The 26,977-nt window shown below is 38.7% G+C and overlaps 1 protein-coding gene across 1 annotated transcript in view; it reads right to left on the bottom strand.

Annotated features, from left to right (window-relative positions):
- Positions 1 to 1,426: 1,426 nt before the first annotated feature.
- The window catches only part of CPXM2 (carboxypeptidase X (M14 family), member 2), a 74,634-nt gene continuing 49,083 nt past the window's right edge, over positions 1,427 to 26,977 (bottom strand). Inside the window, exons 6-13 of the mRNA XM_010154792.1 lie at positions 21,604 to 21,692; positions 16,263 to 16,386; positions 14,608 to 14,804; positions 13,547 to 13,726; positions 12,289 to 12,586; positions 7,699 to 7,838; positions 7,070 to 7,169; positions 1,427 to 1,680 (exon numbers count right to left, since the gene is read on the bottom strand). Of these exons, the coding sequence (XP_010153094.1) occupies positions 1,427 to 1,680; positions 7,070 to 7,169; positions 7,699 to 7,838; positions 12,289 to 12,586; positions 13,547 to 13,726; positions 14,608 to 14,804; positions 16,263 to 16,386; positions 21,604 to 21,692 (1,382 nt within the window). The remainder of the gene's footprint in view (positions 1,681 to 7,069; positions 7,170 to 7,698; positions 7,839 to 12,288; positions 12,587 to 13,546; positions 13,727 to 14,607; positions 14,805 to 16,262; positions 16,387 to 21,603; positions 21,693 to 26,977) is intronic.

Genomic DNA, 26,977 nt, shown 5'->3' with positions numbered 1-26,977 from the left:
TTCCTCAGTTTTGCATGATACTTTGGTGAATGTCTTTTCCAAGAAGAATATCAAATAGGCAAAAACTGTAATAGCAATTAAGATGTTTTAAACAGAACTGTATTTGGAAGTGTATGCTGCAGTCTTTCTACCAAGCATATTAAGAGATGTTTATTTAGCCACCGACTTTTGACTGGCTAAAATCATGCAGTTGGCCCTTCTTTTGGTATAATTAAGGTCATAACATTGAAGCTAACAGATCAAAGTTGATTTTCATCAGCTCATGCTTTGTCCAGTGTTTATTTAGTTCATTCTTTCCGAGATCTGATCTGCATCTTTCCTGAACCTCAATCCTAACCTGCTGTACAATTTTGTTACTTAAGAGCCAGCAATAAAGCACCAATCCTGCTCTCGTAGAGAAGTAAGGCTAGAAAAGGAGCAGCAGCTGCAGTGGCAAGATGAGCTGACCATGCAGGTGAATACAAAATCCCTTGCACGTAAAACAGTGGCACAAGGTGTGCATGAGCACAAAAGGCACTTACAGGCATGCCAAAACTTAAGAAAAAAGATATCAGTGTATTTGTGAACTCTGCACATATCACTGACCAAGCCTCTCCTCTCACATACGTGATACAACTGGCTGTATCCACAAGAAAAGCTGTTTCAAGTCCTTCTCCCAGGTTAGAGAGGCGGGTGCCGTGCCATAGTGCTGCAGTGGGCCTCATCCCATACCCTTTTCGTTAGGTTTAGTTCATGTAGTAAAAACACAGCTTTAAAAAGCCTGAGGAGAAAACACCCCTGGCATTAAACTCAGGAATCACAAGACATCCTTAAATATAAACAACCCAAGCAGGAAAATTAAGTTGGGTTGTTCAGTTCAGGTTTTTTCCCCAAATATTATGGTGCTTGTCAAAAGGTGGACTTTCAGGGAAAGGGAGACTGAAATTGTGCTGCAAATTTTAATGATATTCAACAGAAGTCCCCTCTTAGCTTTCCTCCCATATGAGAATAAAAGGTAATGAGTATCAAAACTCTTTTGAATTGCAAAAATATACCAATTTTTTACATTAGAAACAACATTTTCCAGTTTTTAATTCAAAACAACACTTCTCCCTTATAAGTATCTCTTTTTTAAAGAAAACAGATTTACAAAGGATTAAATAACCCAACAAGCAAAAGATTTCCTTCCAGGTTAACTCAAAATATCTTTCTACACTCTTCTTGCCTCTCTCCCCCAGCCTGGGGCTTATTTTGGTTCCACTTGAATTTTGTTTCTGAATTTTTTTGCCAAATGGAAAAAAGCCACTATTCATCCAGCTCCATTAACAAAAAAGCCTCGTGCAGAGAAATATGTATGAAGAGATGGGCTATGTAACTCTCACTACGACTACAGCCAGGCTGATAGAAGCAGAGCTCGTGGATGCCGGGGGGGCTGTCGGGCTGAGGTCTATCGCTGCTGCCGCCACTGCCGAGCCCTCTGCCTGAGCCGCCGGACGGACATGCTCATCGGCTGCTTCCCAAATTTCTTCATGATCTCCTTGATTCTTGCCAGGTTGGTTTTGGAGATGGTGAAGTCACATTGGGTAGCTCCCATGTCGTAGCCGACTTCGCAGGTCTTGGTGGCAGTGGTGTATCCCTCCGCCTTCACGCCCACCACGTATTCCCCCGGGTTGAGAAGGCGCCAGTAATCCCCCTCGGCTCCTGGTAGGAAAAGAGGTGATTTTCAGGACAGTGGCCCTTTTTCCTTGAGGAAGGTGTTTTTTATGAGAATGCAGAAATGCTTGCACACGGATGACACAAGCAGAAGGCTCTGCAGATTCACACCAAGAGGGTGTCAATGAGGCTGCCCCCCACCACACGTACCTCCATCCTCATCCTGCCAACCCTGCAGGAAAACACGCCTCAAACATTTTTCAGCTGGTGAAAAAGGGACAAGAAACTTCAATCTGGTTTAAGATCTCTGTCAGTTGAAGTCAGGATGATCCTGAGGCAGAGTCACCTTGTGGTGGTTGGTGATTCCTAAGGGCTATAAAAGGCCTTCCCCAAACCAATTCTAACCAATAAATCAAGAGATGTCCTAGTGGGGTACCCACATCACACTCACAATCCTGGCCAGACCGTCTGGACACACATGTTTTGGTGCCATTTAGTGTGCAAAGCATATGAATGCCTAATGTCAACTCATTTAGAGATGCAATTAAATATCCCCTGCTATAAAAACTTACCCTGAGTTTTATTACACTAATTTTCTTACAGAGTGTAACTCACCACGGTACTTAACCACTTGCTTACGTGTAAATGCATGAACAGAGCTCCTGTAATCAACTAAACTACTCATGCACAAAGATGTGTTTTTACACTTGGTTGAATCAGGACTTTTTGTTGTCTCTTTTTTTTTTTTTCCCTATAAGTCACCTCAGATTACCCATACATTCATAAGGCTGGGTTTAGACTTCTCTTTAAACTCTATTTTAACTAGCAAATATTCTTAGCTGTGGACTGAAAAAGGTGAAACACTAATATCTAAAATTAATTTTGCACTCTGTCCTGGGAAAACCCACTGTGGAGTGAGAGTGCATATTCAAATATGCACTCATATATATAAATAGAAATGCAACATCTCTTGTATGAAGAGGGGTTGTTTTTTTAACACTGATAAGAACCGACAACCGTACTATCACTAGCCTTGAGCTGCTTGCAATGCAGCGTATTGCAAAAACTAAAGATGATTTGGATAAAAATATCACATTTAGGAAAAGATCAGCCTGGTTAGCTTCTCTTTAGGAAATATGACTTTAATTTAAGGCTTGGTAAAATAGCAGATATGTTTGCAAACAGGAAGTGTTAGCAAAACAGTGATATCAACTATACTGATATTGCAGTCTCTGAATGCAAGTGTGAAAGTGTGCAAGAAGTACACCCAATCAAGTTAGTTTTTGCATACCAGCTTGCTCAGGTTTTTCTTTCAGCCTATTTCACCCCACTTGGGATGATAATCAAGGTCCAGATTTTTTATTTCTCAGAACCCAGGCATTTTTAGGCAGGGCTCTCTGAGAAGCTCTTTATTCAGTTCTCCCTTACTATTGGGTCCATTAGCACCTTAACAAAAAGGCAAAACATAAAGCTGTCCAAGTTTCTTGAATTTATCCCTAGGAGCTCATTTTCAGCAATAAATGCTCTGGCGATACTACAGGGCTGGCAAAAGGATCACCCCATGCGTGGCTGTGAATGCATCCCTGTTCAGAGGCTAGCTTCAGCCCCTGGAGTCCAAAACTGACCCACATTTTTCTGACACATTTAACAGGCAGTTCATCACAACCCCGCACAAGGCCAGAAAAAAATATACACATTTGCACACCACCGGGAAATTATTACAAAGCTGGATATTAAGCTGTTAGCAGGATGCACTTTACCTCCTTTCCATTTACAAGTAAGTAGACATTAGTATTTCTGTCAGCTGTCATTGCCCAGAACTTAAAAGCAGGCTAAAAGGTTTTTGGTTTTATTTTTTAAATCAGATTAAATACAGTAGGTAAAAAAATTTCAGAGCAGATGGCAAGAGAAACACAATTAAAAATACAGATAAATTCGGTAAATAATAGTTTTGCTAAAATAATAGGCTCCAGTGGGAGCAGGCTGGAGGCTGCCTACATCTATCTCCAGCTGCCCAGAACTTAAAAGCAGGCTAAAAGGTTTTTGGTTTTATTTTTTAAATCAGATTAAATACAGTAGGTAAAAAAATTTCAGAGCAGATGGCAAGAGAAACACAATTAAAAATACAGATAAATTCGGTAAATAATAGTTTTGCTAAAATAATAGGCTCCAGTGGGAGCAGGCTGGAGGCTGCCTACATCTATCTCCAGCTACTGGGTCTGGAAAAAAATTGCCACGTCTGCACAGATAAAAATGCATAAAAATACAAAGATAGCATTATTATAAATTAAATGTGCCAGGTGACTCCATAAACACTTAAATTCAGAGCAACATAGCCTGATAGGACAGACTTTTTGTTACAATTAAGTGTCATATTTACACTTAAATGTACCAAATTTCACTAATTTAAATACATTCTAAGTATCTATCCTAATCCTCTGTTACCTACAAAAGACTCTCCAGGGAAGAGAGCCATAGAGCTGCACACGCAATACATGTAACATCTAAAACTTAACTTTTCTCTATTGAACTGGCAGCCAGGAATGAATTTGGAGACTTAAAATAATTGAAGAATAATATTATTACATACTACTAAATGCTACTATAAAATCTTTGGGTTTGGTTACATATTATATTCTGAAATAATATAGAAATTACCAAAATATTCATAAAAATTTCTTTGAATATTGTGTGAAATTAAATTAATTACGCTTAATGCAAAACTCACAAAGAAATGTGCATTTGTCTTTGGACTCTCTGTTCACAAGTGTTTCACTGGAAAGTTGCTATGAGATTTCCAAAATGTGCCATTACAGGCATTCATCCAGAAAACTGCCCCTGCACCATGGGGAAACAAGGTGTCCAGGTGCATTTGTTCATCCAATTGATGAACTTTTCCAAAGATTATCTCCTAGAGGACATTCCTCATCTAACGGTAACAAGATGTAATTACGAAGACTTAATCAATAGTTATATCTGCATCAAGAGAAGCTGGAATAGTTTTCCACAAAGCTCTTACTCTCAGAATCAATGACTTCTATTATCCTATTAATACTGTTCGCTTAGTGTCAGCAACTCTCTTTTCCCATAGGATATATTGTATGTCCCTGATAAAGTAAAAAAAAAAAAAAGTGCTTTCCGTTCACTTTTCTTTGCTCACAGAGAGAAATTTTCTCACACAAGTAAATGTTATTAGAGGGTCTTTACAGACGACTTTCGTCTGGCTCTAGAAGGTAGTTGGCCACATTAATGTATCAAAGAAACAGTAGATACCTTACAGCTTAACTCACTTTAAATAAAACTTCCATGAATAGAGATAGTGGCCGTAATTCTTCTCCTGCTTGGCATAGTTCTATATCAAGGCAACTCAGAGCTTTAAATAGATACATTTTTCATGTTAAAAGGTATAAATGAAAGAAGACTGCTGACAATTTTCCTTCTTTCGCTGGAGTTATAGACATCATTTTAGCTTTTTGGCTCCAACATAAATTCTCTAGTTTCAAAGACTAATGAGACACACATTGTTATCTGTATAACATAAAACAAGATAGAACTTTAATGTTCCCATTTACAAGGTGATTCCCAAATAGAGTGTCAGCCTAAATGTCTTATTAAAAAGAAGAATTTAAAAGAATGAAATAAGTACTTTTATTTTTACCAACAAGTGCAGATAGCCTTGATCCATAGAAGCTCAGCTCCAAGTCTAGATGTAAACAGTTACAAGATTCCCTGAGCGTTACAAGGTGGATTCTGGGATGTTGCACATTTATTACACTGTGACTCCTTCCCATATGCACATTTGCTGTCTTTAAACTGTTGATTTTTCTTTCATATGGCAATCCAGTGTACTGAAGGCTAGTGATTAATCACCTACTGCACTGACTCAGCCTCAACCAGAGCAATATATTAATTCTGTTAACAGAGTAATACAACCTACAGTTTATGGCAGTCTTTCAAGACTGCCAAGACTTCCAAGACAAGGAAAAACAACTGATTACTTTAACTCCCACTATCATTTCCCAGTGGTCCCATTTTGAAATATTTAAGGCAGAATCATTATTGCCTAATTAAATATCTGTCACTCAGTGTTTTCTTTTACAAGAGACACAGTAGCACTAAAATAGAACTAATTATACAGTTAGATATTCCAAAATTTATTATTGGCTTATATAGAATCGCAGAATGGTTTGGGTTGGAAGGGACCTTAAAGATCTAGTTCTACCTGCCCTGCCATGGGCAGGGACACAGGGACATATAATCTACTGTAGCAAACATTAAAGATCTGGAAGTCTCTTATCTAAAGCTCCAGGATATTCCACAGTCTGAAATCAGCTTACATGTCAAAACATGTCATACTCTGCCTCAGTGGCAAAGCACACAAAATTGGCAGCTGATGAAAGACCCAGAATGCCAGTCAGGATGTAAAAAATACACAGAATTAGTGCTCTTTTTCTAATATTGTACCAAATCTGGAGTACACAACAATATGATTTGTCTGATTATTCACCATGATGCTACTTATCCATAAAGATCCAGCAGAAACCTTGTTAAACTCTTGCATCAGCACTTTGACCGCAATCACTAAAGACTCCTGCTGACATCCCATTTGGCTATTTCTTTCCACACGCTCCTTTCCTTGCTATAACCCCCCTCTGTTGTTTCTTCATTTAAGACTGTGTGCCTTAAATCACAGTACAGTACCTACACAAACAAAAAGGCCATTGGACACCTCCTACCTGCCAACAACAATTTTGGGGCAGTACTATTGATCTTGTAATTGCTAGTGTCTATTCAAAATAGTTCTTTATTTTGTGCAGTAACGACCTTCCAGGCCATTAAATGGGTTGAGAGACTCTGAATATACGTATCTGTGTCTGGGTATAGATCAAGACTGTGCTAACAAGCCAAATAGCCACTTGTGGGTTTATTTTTAAGCTACATGTATGGAAAAGGGCTGAAATTCACCCTTCACGTGCAAAGCAGTGTCTCTACTGACCCCCATTAAATGACCTTTTATAAAGCTGTGATATTTTGCAGGAGATCCTTCAGGTTGTGAAAGAGCCTCTTTCCTGCAACAGCTGTTTCTCCTCTGGACACAGCTCTAAATCCCATCTCCAACAGATTCACAGCCCTGTAACTGTTAACAGCCAGAGAAACACTCTTTGGCCAACAAGGCATTACCAACAGCCTTGTATTCCAGTGCTATAATTATTCTGGGTTAGATTCGCACTACCTTTACATGAAAAAAGGAGCAATAAGTGTCCTTTAGACACAGCCTTACTCAGGCTATTGATTTGGGGCAGATAAAGGTTACTTACTCAATTCTTTAAAAGAGGTGGGAGGCAGAGGAATAGGGACACAGAGGAAAGGCATAGTTCTGTCTCATCTACGCAGCTCAGTTAATTTGCACTGATATTTATTTATTTATTTATTTTACCTGTGCGAATGTCGTGGTTAACACCTTCTACTGAGATAACAGCATTTGGGATTCCCTTTCCATGTACATCTTTTACTATGCCTTTGATGCCCCGATGCACCTATTGTGAGAACAAACAAATAAATATTGCACAGCAATGAACAGCACTATCATTAGGTAGATACAACAAGTCATTAATTCCACGTGTGAATTAAGTGTATTCTACTCCTACTTCATGGTTCACACCATTTTGAAATATCACCAACCCAGTATCAGCCTTCCAGGCACTGGCTAGTTTTGAATCAGCTTACAAATTCTGTTAGGATACTTTGAGGCATCAAGTTCAAGAGACAGATAAAATGAGCAGAAAGGGCAGCAGACGTAAGGGTGTTGTTTTTTTTTTTTTCTGGCGGATATTGCTAGTAAGCTCTGCACTCACGTCAAATTTTAACAAGCTTCATTATTTTATTTTCCTAAGTCAAAACAGCCTGGCTGAAATGACATGCCAGTATTGCTTGTAGGAAGGTTTCTATCACAAATACCAATAATCATGTAATTGGTCATGCAAAAAACTCATCAGAAAAATTGAATTCCTTTTCAACCTGAAAGTAATCATCAAGCTCTTCTGAAGTTACCCTTCTGTCGAATACCTGTTCCATGAAAACTATCAGGGACTCGCGGTTGTTTTCCCACTCTTCGGGCAGCTCGCTTTCATGGGGATACTTGTCACAGCCAACGTAGATGGAGAGTTCAAAGCAGTTTGTGTGCAGATAGCTGAAGTCATTTATGCCTGCCAACAGGGGGTAAAAAACCCTATTTTATATCCTCTTTTAATTAATTGAGATCTGATTATTTTGTCATTTATGCCTGCCAACAGGGGGTAAAAAACCCTATTTTATATCCTCTTTTAATTAATTGAGCAGATCCGATTATTTTATGCTAAATCATGTAACTTAAACACAAACTGGGTATTTATCTACCTGGCTTAGTCTGCCGACCTTGCAGGGCAAAAGTTTTATAGAAATGCCATGTCTCTTGTAATAAAGCATCAGAGCTCTACATTTAACAAAACAAGGCTTTTTAAAGTCACCAACACATTCAAAACAGAGGACACAAGACTACACCAGGACAGCACGGGCCAGCGTGTTAGCCCAGCATCACAACCCCAGTTCCTTTGTTGCAAAGAGCAGAATCCTTCTGATGTCACAGAACTAAAAGGAAATGGATATTTAGCAGAAAACGAACTACAAACCAAATAAAACTACTTTCAGATAAAGTTTCTAAGGTACTGATGTAGAAGATGAGGACACAGCAGAAAGAGGTTAGGAAGGGTCTGTTTTTCTTTTACAGAAAAAGCTTGTGCTTTGCTTTTAAGAAAGCACTAAGCTTCACTAATCCTGAACAAATTCCTTTGGAGCAGCTCTCACTTACGATTGCTGCGGGCAGAAATGCGACGGTCTGTGTCAGCTTGCATGGATGTGCAGCCATTAACCGAATTCATACAACCCTAAGTGCCAGGACACAGCGTAATGTGCACACAGTGATAGTTATGTAAAAGTGATTTATCAGAGCAGTTGATGAAATAGTTTCTCAGTCTAAATGTTTTCCCACATAAGTAATCTAAATGATAGGAAAGCCAGACGAATCAAGGTAGTAATAATTCTTTTAAGTTATATAGGGTGTCTCTTAGCTTGTAAGGATTGAAAGGGTCTGTTCTGTTTTTTCCCTTTTATGGCTTTGCAGAGGACTGGAATCTGCCCCACTGCTCTGCAGTAGGGATTTCCATTAGAAGTATGTCCTAATCTAAACCCAGGAACCTCCGTGCCTCTGACCTCTGAGGAGCTGCAGTTTAAGTCACAAAGTTCCTGAGCCCTAAGGAAGACTGTATTTAGATACAGATGTGAAAAGTTTCCATTCTCCAGGCTTCTCTCCCATTTCCAACAGTAATTTTTCTTTGTGAAATTCTACTTATTAGTTCTCCACAATCACACAGATAACACGATACTGTACATGAACAATAGGGGAAGAGATGGCAGGAGCTTCATTTCCTAGTATCCACATGCATTTTGAATTAAAAAAATATTTTAAAATGTTTGCTAATGTTCATTTGTTTATATATTTTACAACAGCAAAGCGTATGTAAGAAACGCATTCACCAAGCACTTCTGATTGAAAAGAGTTTAAAAAACCCCTAGTCCTGTCCAATTACCATAGAGCAGTAGTAGTAGCATTTAATGAGCTCTCAGTGCCTTCTGGATGCAGAGCAGGAGGATTATATAATACAGATGTTAAGCTTTCCACTTTTATTGATAGGGAAAGCCTAAATATCAGGCAGCGGCATATGCTACTCTGCATAAACGTGCTTCCCCCCTGTTTGGGAAACAGCCGCAATTGCTTTGCCCTCGCATACTGTATATGGCATCCTGATTAATCCATTGTGAAATGTTTTGCAATGCACAGTAATTGTTCAGTTTGTATTTAATACATGTATTTAAGAAAATGGCTTAACATTGCCAAGAGCAAATCTCTGTTTAGTGTCTGAGACGTGCAAATCCAGCCCTGAAAATATTGGAAATAAAACTAATTCCATCTGTTCTTTGTCTTTGTGTAGCTGACCCAGTGCAGGAATGTTATATGCAAAATTACTGAAGATCTTGCATTCACTGCAATCCAAACTATGTGCAGGAAATAGTATGGCTAGGTTTCAAAGGCATACGGAGATGTTTGCTATCTGTGGTGCACACACTTCTCTAGGGACTCTCTGGTGCTGAAAAGGAGTTAGAAAAATCCCTTATAAATTTTCTCATGGCATAAGCAGTGAAAAATTTACATGAATGATCACTGCAAGGGCAGGCAGCAGGTGAATGAGGAGAGCAGGGATGGGCAGCTTCAGGTTGTGGTACAGCAAAGGGATACCACCCACACCAAAGGACAGGCTGGACAGCTTTCTGCAAGCAATATACTGGTGTGTCACCTTCAGGTCAGACATTAAACAAGCAGGGGCTTAGAAGAAGTGTAATGTGTTGATCAGAAAGGCAGAGAAATAGAAAATGTGGAGTGAGCTCTACAGCTACATCTGTATAGTCACAGAATTGTGGAGTGGAAAATATAGCAGAAATTTGTCTTAAAATCTGGACTTGTTTGCACAACCCTTCACAACGCAAGGTGCCATTGGTTAACTATCAGCTGCAATACATATACATGTATGTCTATAGATATCTGCAATATGAATCACTCTCTTCCATTTGTCTAAGTAGAAAAGTCATCTAAAACCATCCTGCAGCTTGGAAGCTGAGCTCAAACAGAAACCACATCTTTTTGAACTTTAGTCTAGAGTCCAAGATGTGAAGAATTCAAAGTAAAAACAATATTCCAGCATTTTTCTTAAATATAATCCTGGAAGACTTACTATAACGAAAAAAGCAAGATGCAAAATATAACGAGAAACTTCATCAGGCAACAAAACAAATCAGATGAACCAAATCCAATATGCCATTGTAACTAAGAAATCAAGATATTGTTCAGCATCTATATTGTACATCATTACTTATTGTAACTTAGTGTGACAGCCATTAGTGCCATGGCCAATGTCATCTTTTCTGGATCGATCCAGAATCATGTTTCTTATGGCACTTAGGATAATTAAACTCATAAATTAGGTAATTAAGTGGTCAAGTTAGCATTCAGAAGGATTTTTATTTAGAATTTTCAGAAATATGTAGAAATGTCAGGCATTGGCCTTGTGATCTGAGTTCAATCTTTCCCTCTGAACTCACCCAGCACTTTTTAACCTCCTGAAAAAATGCTTGAAAAGCGAAGTTAATTCTTGACTCTAGCCTTTAAAGGCTGGCCAGCACTAACTTTACACGGGCCAATGTGAAAGCCATAAAAACTGTGTCCAAAATGTAGAAATGTTTATGCAGTGAAACTACCTGCAAGTTGCAAACACGAGCCAGCTCCAATAAAACTGGGCTGCACAGACGCTCACTTGCATCTGTTTGCCATTACTGCTGCAGCGGTTCCGATTGTCGTTCAAGCGACGGCAGAGGCACAGCTCCTTTTGGAATTTCACAGAATATGTTGTCTAACTGATGCAATTATAAAAACAAAGATTTTTAAGATAATTGTGATGAATCAGCAGAGTGCCTGATTCCAAGTCTGCTGAAAGTGTATACCCATAGAGATAACCATGCCTATTGCTGTTAAAAATGTGCTTCCAATTGGGCTTTCCTGGAAATCAATGCTTTCTCTGAAATACAGGACACAGCTTCCCCTCTGTGCTCCTTACCAGGGTGACAGGCTTGGGCATATGGTGATTGATGCAGTCTGTAATTTATTCTGGCAGCCGAAATGCCTATGGAGCCCATGCAAGGTTCAAATGTAAGGCTGCCCAGGTCTTGTAAAAATAGGGCGGTAGCATACAAGCAGCAGCTTTTGCGGCATCGTTTTACATCTCAAAAAGAACGCAAGTGGGAGCTGATCTGCTACTGAGTTCAGTGAGCAGAAGGCTGAAATCATCATTTTCTTATCCGAGGGCCACTGGAATCTCTCCCTGGACTTGTTGCTTCATCTCTGACATTGGTTACCTTTGATGTTTGGCAGCAGTTTTCTGTTGCCACCCTGTGAGATGGCAAAGGTTCCCCCCTGCTACTGGGTTTAGACTGGGTTGGTTTTCTCCTGATAAGCCTTGAAATCTTGAATGTACAGAATCCATAAAACTCATGCATTGCATATGCACTTTTGAAAACATCAGTAGTAAATGAAATGGTCACCAGATATTAGTGACAGTCTCCTTCAGTCCTCTGATACTTGATGAAATGCAGTCAACAGACCTTCAGGTGGGGAAGTTTTCCTCTTAAGAATCATAGAATCATAGAATGGTTAGGGTTGGAAGGGACCTTAAAGATCATCTAGTTCCACCCCCCCTGCCATGGGCAGGGACACCTTCCACTAGACCAGGTTGCTCAAAGCCACATCCAGCCTGGCCTCAAAGACATCCGGGGATGGGGCATCCACAACATCTCTGGGCAACCTGTTCCAGAGCCTCACCACCCTCTCTGTGAAGAATTTCTTCCTGATATCTAATCTAAACCTCCCTGATTTCAATTTATACCCATTACCCCTTGTCCTATCACTTAAGGTGTGTTTTACAACCATTGCCTCCGCAATGTACAGCAGACAGTGATGTCATTATCATATTTAGCAAGGTAATGCTAACTGCAGTTTCTACAGACACTTACTTCCAGCCACAGTATGCCAGGAGGCTCCATTAACAGTGCCATCCTCCTTTTGGAAATCCTCTGTGTGACACGCTCTCCTCCTGGCATCTGTCATCAGCCGGTGAGTGGAAGCATAGGAATACGCAAGCCAGCGAAAGACGTGATCGTCTGGGGTAGGTGTGTAATCCTGGGTTTTCCACATCGATCGCACCATGTCGTAGGGGTACGCCACCACCAGCTCACCTCCCTGCAAATTGCCACCCAGCACAAAAGGAATTTTTTCCATCCATGCTATTATTGCCCGTGTCTCAACAGCCACCTGGGAGAAAAAGAAACAGGAGCTTTGATTCAACCTGCAGAATTTGGTAGTCTTGTTCCAAAGGTGGACCAGATGCTGGGAGCTTCTTAGCATGGAGTGAGCAGCCAGCACAAGAGAGTTGGCCACCAAGAAGGGTTTCTTTAAATTATGGTGCCTGACAGCCATGATTGGGAAGTCATCGACAACCCATAAAAAATAGCAAAGCCCTAGTTTAATAATTTATGCAGCAGAAACATCTATGTAGAGTGAGGCCAAGAGCAGCAAATGAGAGAGATGTCAGACCCTGCCACTGGCTGAAATGAGCTTTTGGAATAAGGGATTTTAAACACAAATATTTCTAAAGCCCACAGAACTGACACAGTTCCCCTCAAACTGGGGGAATCTCAGGCACTATAGACTGTTGCCTTTATATTTAAAATGCCATGGAAATAATAAGTTAAATTTTTGACACTACAATCGAATAAATGACTTCAGCATAAGCCACTTCATTGATTTTGCTCAGCATTTGCTGTGTTATTTCAGATAAGGCTATATTTCAAGTAAGCACAAATAAGAAAACCACAGGAGAAAACTATGGAGATTGAGTTTGCAAAGAGCTCATCTATGCCGCAAAACTAGGGAGAAGCCTGATTCGCAGGACTGAGCCCTGCGGTGGGTTTATCTTTGTCCACCTGTCACTGCCTAAAAGTTGGGTATCAAGTCCTTCAGGTTCTCACAGTAGCTGAGATAAAAGAGAATCCTTCAGGAAGCAGTTCCCTTCCCAAGGGCTGCCTCTAAAATCTGTGGTGAACAATACATTTGTAGTGCTTTTTTATTTCCACTGACCAACAATAATTCCTAGAAAAGTAGCTTGATCAGGTATGTAACTTCACCCACAAGTTACTAATTTCTTGAGAAATGTAAAGCTCACTCTTCAGCATGCCCCAGCCTCTGTGTTCTCCTCTCTCTGGCCTTACTCACGGTGGCATTTTCGGACAGGTACCAGTCAGGGATCGGGATGTGATGGTTTGGAACTTTTCTTTTACTCTTCTTCTGATCTTCTGACTCCCAGAGCAAAGAGTTTAAATCAGGGAAATTATTGTTGATGTCAATGCCATCCTGAGTCCATCGTCCTAAAGACCAGCCCCCTAATTCTGAACCCTTAGATAAAAAAAAAGAGAAAAAGAAAAAGAAATGTTCATTTAGACTACGACAACCTGTGAGCCCTCAACAAGTGTTTGCAAATGTGTCAGACACAATTCTACAGAGAAATGGAAGATTGAATTATTTAAATAAATAAAATTAATAATGAAGTTTCTGTATGAAGCCTTTAATCTTTTTGTATGAAACCCTGAATAAGGTGAAGCAAACCCCATGAAAAATTACTTGGGGTTAGCCAAAATGTTGTGGTTTGTTTTCAATGTTTCTATTTAAGACTGGCTTTCCCCTGGGTTGCAATGGAGATAATATATATTTCCTTATATGGCTGGGAGTGTGACTTTTGTATTCCAGTCTTCTATAGACTGCCCTGGAAGATTTTCCAGATCATTTGACCAGCCTCTGTAATTTTTCCTCCTGGCGTCTGTCTTCCAGACTGAATTATTACAATGCCCAACACACTGTGCTCTCCTTAAAGACACACTATTGAATTTCAGCTGTGGAGGAATGCAAATTTTCATGTGCTTAGCCTGGTTTCTCATGAGAAACAGACTGCATAAATTTTCCATAATGGTGTTCCCATTGATCTATACACCTCAGTATGGTTTGTTCTGGCAGTCTTCACAACCTTCCTTTCTGTACACATCTTCCTGTTAGCCAAGGTCATGGAGAACACTGTTTCTTTCACCTTCCCTCCACGCCCGCCCGCCCCGAGTAAAACATTTCTTTTCAATGGTTTATGTTTGCTTTGATATGTTTATTTTTTAATTTTTAAATTTTAATTGCTTGTAAAATATGATCTTTGAAAAAACGTACAACAGGAGCATGTTTCTTTCGTCTAATATATGTTAAATAATTGCTTGATAAGTTCATAATCTTATTACCGCTTTATATGCCTTGTCATATCCATCCGGGTTGACCGAGGGCAGGAGGTGGATTCTGGTATTCTCAATGAGATGTATGATGCGCTGGTTCCCAGCCAGGTATTCCTGGCACATGAACTGCATTAGCAAAAGGATTAGCTCACGTCCAAGCACTTCATTCCCATGAGCTCCCGCAATGTACCGAAATTCTGGTTCACCTGTGGAAAACACATGGAGCAGAAGTGTAGTCAGAGCAGCAAATCGAATATGTAACCAAATTTCATTAATACCAATCAGCAATATTTCACTTAAGGACAGTTGGAGAAATGACTTAACAGAACCAATGATAGATGAAAATGTAGCTTTACAGAAACAAAAAATTACTTTCTGTTGCTATTTTAGAAGAACAGGCCGATGTATTAGTGGTATCTGAAGCTACTGTGTAAAAAGCCTCCAAACCCCATTTCCCTTAAACAGATATTTAATCATACTCACAATTTCAGCATGTTACAGGTAGATTTTTAAAGTTCTGATAGCCTAAAAATAACATGAAAAATACATTGCTAGTAGTTCTTTGGGACAGATATTAAGGCTCTTTAAAGATAACGGTCAGGAACTGCACATAATTGATCTCTGACTTTGCAAAGTCCTTTTCCTTCACTAATCAAAACCAGGTTCTCATGTATTTTTCAAGATTATACCAGGTGCCACAATACTTGCACTCAGCTACAAAATACTTCAGAGATGATTATGAATACTGCCAGCTCTGAAAATAAGCCCCATAATTTAGTGGCTCTTTGCCTGAATAACACTTGCAAACATCAACAGGACAGACACTAACTGGTCAAGGTAAGGCTTGTGGCTGGAACCACCCCCTCAGTGTGTCTGGCCCATGATACACTCCTTGCATGTTTTCTGCTGGACTCTCAAAAATAGGTAAGTGGACAAGGCAGATCAGATCCATTATTCTGCTGTTAACATTGAGATTCAGAAACTGCAGCCCAAGGTCAAACCTGGGTCTACTGAGAGTTTACATCTGTCATGCTCCATCCCTTATAGCAGAGAGAAGTCTTAGGAGCACATTACAGCACTCTTCCTTGGTGGGATAAACACAGATCAGGGCATTTATGGCCATGGAGAAGCACAAAACACCTTTATTTCAACAGCTGCCCAGGGTGCTATTATAGTGAGATCTTTATTTTTCTCCACAGAAGGACCAAAGGCTGAATGAGCTTCTATTCTGAATTATATCACAATAGGAAAATGTACCCAAATACTCTCCAGTGAAAGATTATTTGGGAGATATGGCATGTCCTTGCTTGGAATGCATTCACCCCATATAAAAAAGGTAAATTTCTATCCAAAGCTAGATAAATCCCCACAACTAAAATCCATTCCCTTTATGAAGATTCACTTTTATTTTGTTATTATAAGGAATAAAACTCATTATCATTAAAGAATTTGATCCACATTCAAAATGCCTTCTATTTGTGCTCACCCTCCTCTTCCCAATTTAGCTACATAGCATTGAAGTTCCTCCCACATGCATTTGAAATTTTTGCTGCCATGAATATAATTCCATCAGTGATAATTACTGCAGATACAGAGAATGAGGAGGAAAAAAAAAAAAAAGCCAAATCCCAACACCCTTCAAGAGACTTAGACTAAATCCTAACCAACTTCGTGCTCTCCTGGGTTGTCAGAAATCTCAACAGCATACAGCTTTAATCCTTGGTTGCTTTTTCCAATATTGTAAATTCTTGTAATATTCGGGCACATTTTATTCACAGTTTTCATCAACTGCCAACACAAAAATAACATATAGTTAGACAATGCAGCATCAAAATAGTTCCATTATTAAGTATTTCATTCCAAATTGGTGGTGGCAAAACCTCTTCTTTTTTTTTTCTGGTTATTTCTTAGTTGTAAAAGCTTTACGTTTAGATCACGAATTTATGGCTCTGCTGTCACACAACGTAATGTTTGTTCAGCTGGAACAAGTTGAATTCTGTCTGCTGAAACACTGTGTCGTGGGTGAGGTTCAAGACTTTTCTTACATGAGATGTATTTGTAAAGTCACAAAATCAAGAACATGAGGGGGAAGTCCGACAAGAACTAAAACAGCGGAAACATACTACTATACTATCAAGAGGTAGCAAACCACATTTTTTAAAACATTATTCAATGCAGAGTAATTAACCTTAACAATTCTTTCCGCAAACCCTATGATTTCCCTTATTTAAGTGTCCTGAGGTGACCCAAGGTGTTAGTGGCATGGCAATGCATCTACATTATAGGTGGCCACAGACACGCTCTGCCCAGCAAAGGAGATTTCTATCCCCTTTGCCCTGTACTGCAGCAACTTAATTCAAAACAAACAGAGAGAAAGATATCATCAATTTAAACATGATTTTCCCAGTAAATTCTGATTACACCTGACTCCACTGAGGTAGAAACCAAGCCCACCCTTGCATGACAGTGAAATCTGATATGGGAAAATTTATAGTTAAGGTAGTATTGTTGTGGCCAAAATAGCAAAATAGATGTAATCTGGATGACTCTATAAACACAGCAGGATACACTGCTTCAGTAAATAACAGATTCCTCAGAATTTGCTTACAAAGTCTCAGCAAAAAATAGAATTCAAAATGGAAATGCCAACAGCCTGCCTGAAGACATTCCTTCCATCAAAATCTATTATAGCCACTGTTTCTGCAGATACTGTGTGACCCAGGCAAAATAAAATCACACAGCCTTAGTGCTTACTAGATTGTACTGGGAAGGTCATGGTTAAGGGTTCTGTTTAAACCAACGGAATTACACAGATGTCATCCAGGTATCTGGACTCCCACAGACAAAACACTTTGCCATTTCAAACAAATGTTACAAGCAAGACTGAAAATTCCCGTGTTAAAAATAAGAAGATACTGCAAATAGCTTTAAATGTCAAGAGTTATCTGTCTTGAGTTTTTTCATTGGAAGGCATTAAAGAAAGAAATAAGGACTTTCAGTTGGAACCTTGCGTACCATTAATTAGACAATCTTTTCATAAACAAGGGTACATACATTATTGAAGAACCATTGCAGCATAAGAAAACTCTTTGCTCACAGTGTTCACTTAGAAACCATATTGGATGATCACAAGGCTGATGATTTAAAAAATGCAATAATTAAATATGTCCAATTCCCAAGCCACCATTTAGCAAATCTAAGTGGAAACACTATTCACACATTGGGAAGAATATTCATTAAAATTCCTCTCATAAAAGGCTTCGCCTCTATTTATAATCATGTTGCAAAGAGACCAAAAAGATCCTATTATTGTACATTTGTTCATCTCACACGTTGGTTTTATACATACGAGAAACAATTTCTTTTTGGAAATCTAAACTCAGCACTTGTCTGAAAAATACAGTCAGTATTTTCAGTGTGTTTTCATGTTTAAGTCAGCTCTGTCAGTGTATTGTCTAGTTTCATATCTACTTTTTTCCACCACTGTCATCACCATCAGTGTGCTGGCATTATGGTTACCCAGCTATTTCCACAGAACTCTTTTACATAAGTTGGTACGTCATCATTTGCTGCTCTGGCTGAAACACATAAGTGAAGCCACAGGACACTGATCAACTTTTTATAGTGTTTGATTTAAACGAGTCAATTACTAACTTTTTGAGACAGATTGCCTTAAATCCTCATGGTCAATCTCCTCATAATGAAACAAAAATAATCTTCATGGATGTGGAGCTATGGACCTCTTGCTAGAGCCTCGCAGACCAAAACTTATACAAGGTCTACTGCGTGGGAATTATTAGTTTATGACTTACTGACAAAAAGATTAAACGGATTATTATTGGATCAGATACCATGTTTTTCTCCAATAGAGATTATTTTTTTTCACACTGCCAATGAGTACATTTAGAGCACTAAAAGAATCTCTATTTTAGCAGGATAAAAATAGCTTTCTGTACTATAAATACTGTTACTGCCTCAGCCCTGTGTTTATTAATTCTTCTCCTTACGCTCTGTTCAAACTGCAGGAAACTCCCTTCTGGCTGATGTATCTCTGCATCCAGACAGGTCCCCAAATGCGAAATAGGGAAGATGAGCCTGGCCTCTCAGGACAGGCTGTCTCAGAAATCAAGCTGCAGAGCAGCAGCTTCCCAAAATGTCCCTGGCATTTAGTCAGGATACCAAGAACATCAGTTCAGGAAAGCAGTTAAAAGTATGCTAAATGTTATTACGAGTGAGAAAAATGCCTAGAACCAAGTTCAAAGTATATTACAATCAGTGGAAATGTTTGTACTGGCCTCAGTAAACTCCCCATCATGTCTTTAATTGCAAGCATGTGATTGCTTACTGAGCCAAACAAAGAACCTCTCTCCTGAGTTAGGGCCTCTGTGGCAGACTTCACTGTGGCTCTTTTGACAACAGTATGGATATAGTAATGTGGTTAAATGTTTATATGTAAATACAATAATGAAAATTAACATTTTTCATATTTGTTTTTCTCGTACCCATTTTCCTACTAACAGCACAATAGGTCACCTGAAACGTCATAGTGTTTTCTTTGGGCTTTGTACAAACTGTCAAAGACAATTGATGATAACAGTCAGCTGGGGCTTTATTAACAACCAGCAGAACTGTAAAGCACTTTCAAAATTACATTCAGTAACAGTTCTTATTTGACAGTTCCTATTTGTTTGTCACTACCAATTATTTACCCTATTAGCACTCTGGAAAAAGACTTCATGCAGTCTTTGAAGAAGCCCTGCAAAACCAGTCTCTGAAGGTCCAGTTCCTCAGTTTTGCAGAAAAGGTGTATTAACTGTAGGTCTAGAGAAGGCAAAAGGACTCTCAGCCAATGCCTTTCAGGTTAGGGCTATTCTTTATCCTCCTTGGAGATCACAGAATCATAGAATTGTTTAGGTTGGAAAAGACCCTTAAGGTCATTGAGTCCAACTGTTAATCTAACTACCAAAATCTCTGTATTTCTTGTTCTCCTGCAAGCCAAAACAGAAACTACCTCCTCCTTGAGCTGGGAGACTATCAGAGACCATCAGCCTGGCATTGCAGGTAACCTGGGATGTTTGCTGGGTATTGCTCTAGTCTTCTACATTTGGTTGTTTCACGCTCAGATAAATCTGTTCAAATGTTAACATGTACAATATCCTTCCTGTTCTGTAACACAAGACTTCAGGGATGCTTGGACTCTGGCTTGTCCAAAGATAAGAGTCAGATCCAGTTAAACAGATTTCAAAATTAACACTCTTCTATTTCCTAAGAAAGGTACAATCTGGGTTGGTTATTTCAAAGACGAGGTTGTACTCAAATGTCCATCTCCAACTGTTTCTGGGGATATCTATCAACCAATTTAACAGCTTCCTATGCTGCATGAATACTTCATGTAAATATTTGGGACTGTATGACAATTCTGACTTCTGCATATGAGATACCATGAGTGTTCCCATTGACTCAAAGAAGAATCTTCAGTGCTCTTCTAAGAGACAAAATTGGTACTATAAATTTTATCTTCCTAAACAGAGAGTTCTATTAAAATAATCTAACACTGAGAAAATCCCCCCCTCGCACAAATACTTGACATATTACAATGTAATGTAATGCTTCCAAAACGTGGCCCAGGGAACACCATCTCCTCCTCATTCTTCCATGTTTATGAAAAATAACTTCAAAGAACAGCATTTTTCTAAGACAGTTGACAGTGAAATAACTAACAAAACTGACAGTAATGCACAGAGTACTTACCAAAAAAAAAAGTTTTAATTAAGACTCTAGAAATTGACAGTTATTGTTCTATTTTACACTCAGGAAAGAAAATGTGAAGTTCTAAGAATAGTTTTGGGGATAGAAGACTTATTGTAACCTAAGTCACATTCTTCTCCCTACCAGCAGCAGAACCCAATTAGAATCCAATGAACTCTAAATCAATTAACTATTTTGACACAGAGAAAACCAGAAATTGAGAGACTGCAGTCTAAGACAGTTCACAACTGACCAACTCTCAGCCACAGTTGCATATTTTCTACTTGTATGAAAGGTGGAAATCATGATTAATATTCTCTTTTAAAGACAGTTTTTTCTTTTTCCCCAAGATATTTCTAACCTGACCAACCTGTCTTTCTGCCATGAGAATCTATAATGCACTTTATTTTATTGACCTTGACAGTAATTATGCCAATTGAGTTTCTACTTGTCTAATCTTTGTGCTAAGAAATATAGGCCACGAAATCTCTACCAAAATAAATGTGTGACTCAGTACACAATTGCTCAATAAAAATGAATGGTGACTCATGCAGTATAAATACACTGAAAATTCAGCACACAGCAAATGATTCACACACTTCAAGTCCAAGTGTATTATCTTCATAGCTGAAGAGAAAATGGGCAGAAATATTTCTTTAGGACAACCCACACCTATGCCTGTGGTGATGTGAAGCAAGATTAAAAACAATAACAAAAGCAACATCAGCATTACCTATTTGAACTTAAAGGAATAAGATTAACAAGGCTGGTAGATTTAGAATTACAGTAGCAGGATATTTTTCTAGTGTTATTTTTGGGGGGGTGGGGGAGTTTTTGCTGATTTTCACAACTGTGAATACAGAATTGAATTCTATACTTTATTCTAATCATCCAAAATCACTGAAATGTAGGATAATTCTGGTGGCTAAGTCAGGGTCAAATCTGAAAGGAGAAACCACTGTAAAATTCACCACTCAAATATACAAGGAAGAAAGATGATGGCACATTATGAGCAAATAATCCCTCTGTCATGTAGTGTCACCTGTTTAAGGTTAGATGATGTACAAATTAAGACTTTGGATTTTAATAGATTTCTGCTTTAAATAGATTAACCAGAAAAAAAAAATATTCTTAAACAGATTGCAGACACCATTTAATAATATTTTTAACAGGTAGAATCCAGATTCTGTAAGAGCTCAAAAGCCTGCACACATCCGCTCACCATCCAGGAGGTCACACACCAGCCTCTTTGCCTACCTGCCTCATTTCCTTGTAGTTGTGGTGCTTAAAGTCAAGATTATCTGTGGTTGTCATTTCGTTTCTTCTGTGGTAATAATTATTCGGGTCTGAGAAAAGAAATAAAATAATTTTCGTGTGCTATGAATTTCAAATATAAAGATGTTTAGTCATAATACATGTAAGGAATATGGAGATCTGAATTCCACTGTCCTACATGTATTTAAATCAGGTTTTCAAACGCAAAACTCAAAGAAACAACAAATTTGAAATATTTCTAATTACTGTACAAATCAGCTCATAGAGATCCAAACAGAAGCAAGGAGGCAGGAGGCATCAGCCTACTAGACAGCTACTCTGCATGAACAACTAAACTTCAACAGAAAAGCAGAATGCATCCTTAAGCTACAGAGGAGGGCAAAAGAAACTGGAAAATGATGAGTCAGATGCAAGATTAAAAAGTGTGTGTGTGTGGGGGGGGGCGGAAATCACATGAGAGAAAAAAGCCTCAGTAAATTATTTGTGTCTACTTGATTAATTTACTATTACAAGGAATTATCTTTTACTTTTCTTGAGAATTTTCAGTCTAGGCACTGCTTGTGAAATACAGAAAGAATTTTTTGTGAATATTTAACATCCCAGATTGTTTTCCTAAACGTTTTTTTGTGGAAGTCGAATGTCCTTGTTACTTAAAGTTAATAAATTTGTTTCTATATGGATATGATTTACACTTTGTGTGTTTTGAAGTTTCAAAGGAGAATACATGGATAAAACAAAAAACTTTGTTTCCTTGACTTTCCAGGCCATTCACCTGGAAAATAAACAGTCCAAGACTGTTAAGGCTCAGCTTTACATTTCACGATATGTACTCCTATAATAAGCTATTATGATTTATTTTTAGAGAAAACCAAATCTATTTGGAAAACATTCCTTAATTTGTCATCTCTGGGATGGCTGGAATTTTGAGTAATTGTTTTTCAAACCAGTTGTTGTCAGGCTGTTATGAAAAATTGTTTCCCTTTTCATCAAATAATCTTCATTTGGTTTAAAATTACTGGGGGGTGGGGGGGGAAGAACCAAAACCTAAATAACATCCTGTTTTATCGCAACACAACCAAAACATGCTGTCTCTACAGAAGAAAAGTGATTTTTTTTAAAACAGAATGACCTATCAGTTGTGAATTTTTTGGGTGGAGAGAAGTATAATTATAAATAGAAACAATACATAGATACCATCCTGCAACAAACAATGAAATTATGTAAAACTCATAACACTTAAAAATAACTTCTAACTTAACATTTTAAAGATTCATATTTCTGACATTATAACCCCTGAATTGTCAGATTTGTTCTTCCCATAAAATTCTAGAAGTATTTGGGTTATTTTCTTAGGTGTAAGCAAAGCAAAATTTGAACTATTTATTTATGAAATGAAACATGCAAGTTCCATTAAGCTTCACAGCAACATTACCCATGTTCTCTACCACTTATTTACTCTTCACTCACATGTTTGTCTCCACTTCCTTTCCTTAATCTCCAGCAGAAGTACTGGAAGGTCAGTTGAATGTTGCTCTACAAATATGACTGAAAAATGTAAAACAAACTTCACACAAAAAAAATCTGGTTGTTCAGTGCAGTCTGTCCTTTCCAGTGAGAATTTGTTCTACCCTAACAAAACCACCTGGAAATGGATTTCAATTAGAGACTGATCAGGTGAAGAAAGAAGATTTGTTTGCTTATTAAAAAAGAAAATGTTTTGAAGCATGAAGAGGGTCAAATTTCACATAATTCACCTGCATTTTTAGGTCATCTTTCTAACCTAACTGCAGGCTAAGGTGATACAAGTCCCTTGACAACAAACGATGCTACACTAACCCTGCAAATTACTCTGGAATGCCAAATCCTTAAAGGTCAACCCATGTTAATTGGTAGAAATTATTCATTAACATATTGTTGACTGAAAAATGGAAATCATAAAAAACCACTTCTTCTAGGAAGACACAATGTGTTTCATGTCACACTATCTTCACCATTGTAAAAACCTCCCTCTGTTGTAAAAATATAAAAATAATCTGCATACAACTGCCAAGACGTTGAAGGCTTTCTCTATCACCATAAGCCAAGATATACAGCAACCGATATTTTTTCCTAATACGTTAATCCCATTCCTTTCAATGTCTGACACTTTTTCCATACATCAAATGTTAATATCATGGGAATGACTGTGAACGCTGTAGAGTTGATGGAAACTTGGGGAAAAAAAAAAAAAAAAACCAGCGAGAATGATTGTGTCTCTGGTCCTTCCTCAAAAACAGTGCACAATTTGACAGCTCCCCAGAGCATTAACACATACTTTGCCAGGCTCTACTGTGAGTCTGCTTGGATCACTGGATTTCTGCTGCAGCAGGCATACAGATTAGAAAATTAAAAGTTAAAACATAGAAAGGCATACAAGTCTTGCGCACAGCTGGTTAGGTTCACTTTGGCAAAAATTATTTTCTTTAATAAAACAGAGAATAAGAGACTAAGAAACTCAAACCACAGCAGAATTGGAATTGAAATACACTTGTTTATTCATGGCAATACCTCAGACAGCCTCTTTCTCCCCAGGAGAAAAGATCCTGCAGAAGCGTAGCACTGCCATTTATACAGAGGAATATATTAGCTTTTTCTACCACTAATCTATCTTTACATTACTAGTAGAGTTAATTAGTTTTGCAGGTAAAGGTAGCCTGTTACCTTCAAACTTGAGTGCCAGCTGATTATGAGCTGGCATATGCCCAGGTGGCCAAGAAGGCCAACAGCATCCTGGCCAGCATCAGGGACAGAGTGGCCAGCAGGCCCAGGGCAGGGATCGTCCCCCTGTGCTGGGCACTGGTGAGGCTGCACCTCAAATCCTGGGGTCAGTTTTGGGTCCCTCACTGCAAGAAAGACATGTCTGACTTAGTCAAACACCCTCAACCCACGGGGCTGAAGGGTGTGCAGAGAAGGGAACGGAGCTGGGGAAGGGTCTGGAGCACAATTCCTGTGAGGAGCGGCTGAGGGAGCTGGGGGGGTTCAGCCTGGAGAAGAGGAGGCTCAGGGGAGACATTATCACTCTCTACAACTCCTTGAAAGGAGGGTGCAGAGAGGAGGGGTCGGTCCCTTCTCTTAAATGACAAGTGATAGGACAAGAGGAAACAGCCTCAAGTTGTGCCAGGGGAGGTTTAGTTTGGATATTAGGGAAAATGTCATCCCTGAAAGGGCTGTCAGGGCTGGAAGGGGCTGCCCAGGGAGGTGGTGGAGTCACCATTCCAGGAAGGATTTAAGAGCCATGTGGATAAGGTGCTCAGGGGCATGGTTTAGTGGTGGGCTTGACAGTTCTGGGTTAGCAGTTGGACTTCATGGTCTTAAAGGTCTTTTCCAACCTAAAAGGTAAAATGAAATTCTACTTCTATTCTTTGTAAAGATGGACAAGTGACTAGGAAGCTCTAAAATTCCCAACTACTTTCCAGCATGAGAGCTCTGGGGCCTGACCATATAAAGTACCAGAGAGGACCAATTGCTCAGCAGTTTGACACATAGAAAGGATTTTCTGTTATATTACAGCTCTACACAGCACCTCAAGCAGCAGAGCCCTGATGCTTCCAGAGGTTTTCCAGTTATTATGCTAACAACAACAGGCATTGGTCTTTTGTTTTTTTCCCTCCATTAATTTTCACTGTTATCTAACTAGCACTGGAAAGGTATGAAAGTGAGCTTTGCAATGGTCTGAAGATGAAATCAACACTCACAAATCAGTATTACCAAAATGCTCTCAGTTAGAAAGTAAAACCTGCATCCATTCCCAACACATTTTGTCCATGCGATTCCATTCTCACAGAAGTCGTACAGCAAGTTGTACGGTTTAATACTGAGGGAGCTTGCAAACTCAGAAATTGTGCTTATATAGTGCGCCAAATGGATGAGATAATGAAGTGAATCCAAGTGATTTAGGTAAGTTTTTAATAAAAAGAACATTCTAGTCTCAAAGGTTTAGGCTGCCTTAAAAACCTTAACCTGCCATTTTGCAAATGTCTGATTTTTTCATTTCCGTGTAATACAAGTGAATTTGACTTGTCTTCACAAAATTGAAGATGTCACAGACAGCACATGTGTAATCTTGAAAAAATCTGCTGGCAGACATATCGGATGAATCTAAGCTTTTTTCCACATGGTCTACTTCATGACACTCACAAGCAATAACATCACACATCGAATCAGCAATGACATAGTATTCTTCGACTATAGATGGATTCTTTTCTATATGTATGGATGCTTAGTCAAACACCAAACAACTAATTCCAGTTAAATGTAATGAATTATAATAACAGGTAAGAGAAAACCCAAACTCTTAACCTTCAGGAGTTGCTTCTTAAAGGTTTTCTACCAATATTTGATCTTTCTAACGATTTCCTATAGTTTCATTCTGATATTAATAGTAATTCTGAGGAATGTTAATCAGAATAGTTTACACTTCATTTTACACATAAAATATGAAAGAAAACCTTTCAATAACACCCACAACATTACTGGGGAATGTTGCACTTCTGTCTTGATGAGTATGGAGAAAGATAATACATTGGTCTTTCCCAGGAGAATACTTGAATTTAGTTTCATTTTTATTCAGTCTTCACTCAGGCAAACTCCCAAAAGAGATTTAAATTGCCCAAGTTTTAGCTTTGCAATGGTAAAAGCAGAACACAAGGACAGACTGTCAGACTAACAAAAAATTTGCTCTCACAAGTAGTTCCCTGACCTCAGTACTGCTATCTTTGCTCACTTACAACCAAAGATAGTTGTAGCAAGTCACAGCTCTATATAAAACAAGCACACTCCTAAGCAGGTACACTGGCAAGAAGAGACAAGCGATGAAAATAGCGCTGAATGATGCATCCAGTGCAAAACACAGAACTCCATTACAGAGTAGTTCATCTTTATCTTGGGTTGAAAGTGATGGCATAATCATGATACCAATGATAGTTTTCTATATAAGAATTATTAAAAATTAAATTTCATCACAAATTTATTCCATTCGAATAATTGCCCATTGCCTTGAATACTCTACAGTATAAATAAATGCATGAAGAGCTCAGCTAATTTTTTCTCTCCTATCTCTGGGTACTTTTGATCATCTACAATTTCCTTTTGACTTTACTTAGATTTGAGAAAGAACAGGCAAGGAAAGTACATCCATCCCTCTGAGGCAATTGCAAAAGATTGTGCATGTCAGTCTACATCTATGTAAATACCAACATTTTTGGGAACTGGAGAGGGAATTAAATGTGGTACTTTTGTCCTCTTTTTTTTCTCAGTGAGAAATGGCAGCACTCATCACCTGCTATAGGTAGGAATTTCTGGCATCTTTCCTCCACAG

This window comes from Eurypyga helias, unplaced genomic scaffold, assembly GCF_000690775.1.
Source record: "Eurypyga helias isolate BGI_N326 unplaced genomic scaffold, ASM69077v1 scaffold11347, whole genome shotgun sequence".
NCBI classification, from domain to species: domain Eukaryota; kingdom Metazoa; phylum Chordata; class Aves; order Eurypygiformes; family Eurypygidae; genus Eurypyga; species Eurypyga helias.
Note: the sequence above shows the minus strand (reverse complement) of the source record. Positions and strands in the feature narration are given on the sequence as shown.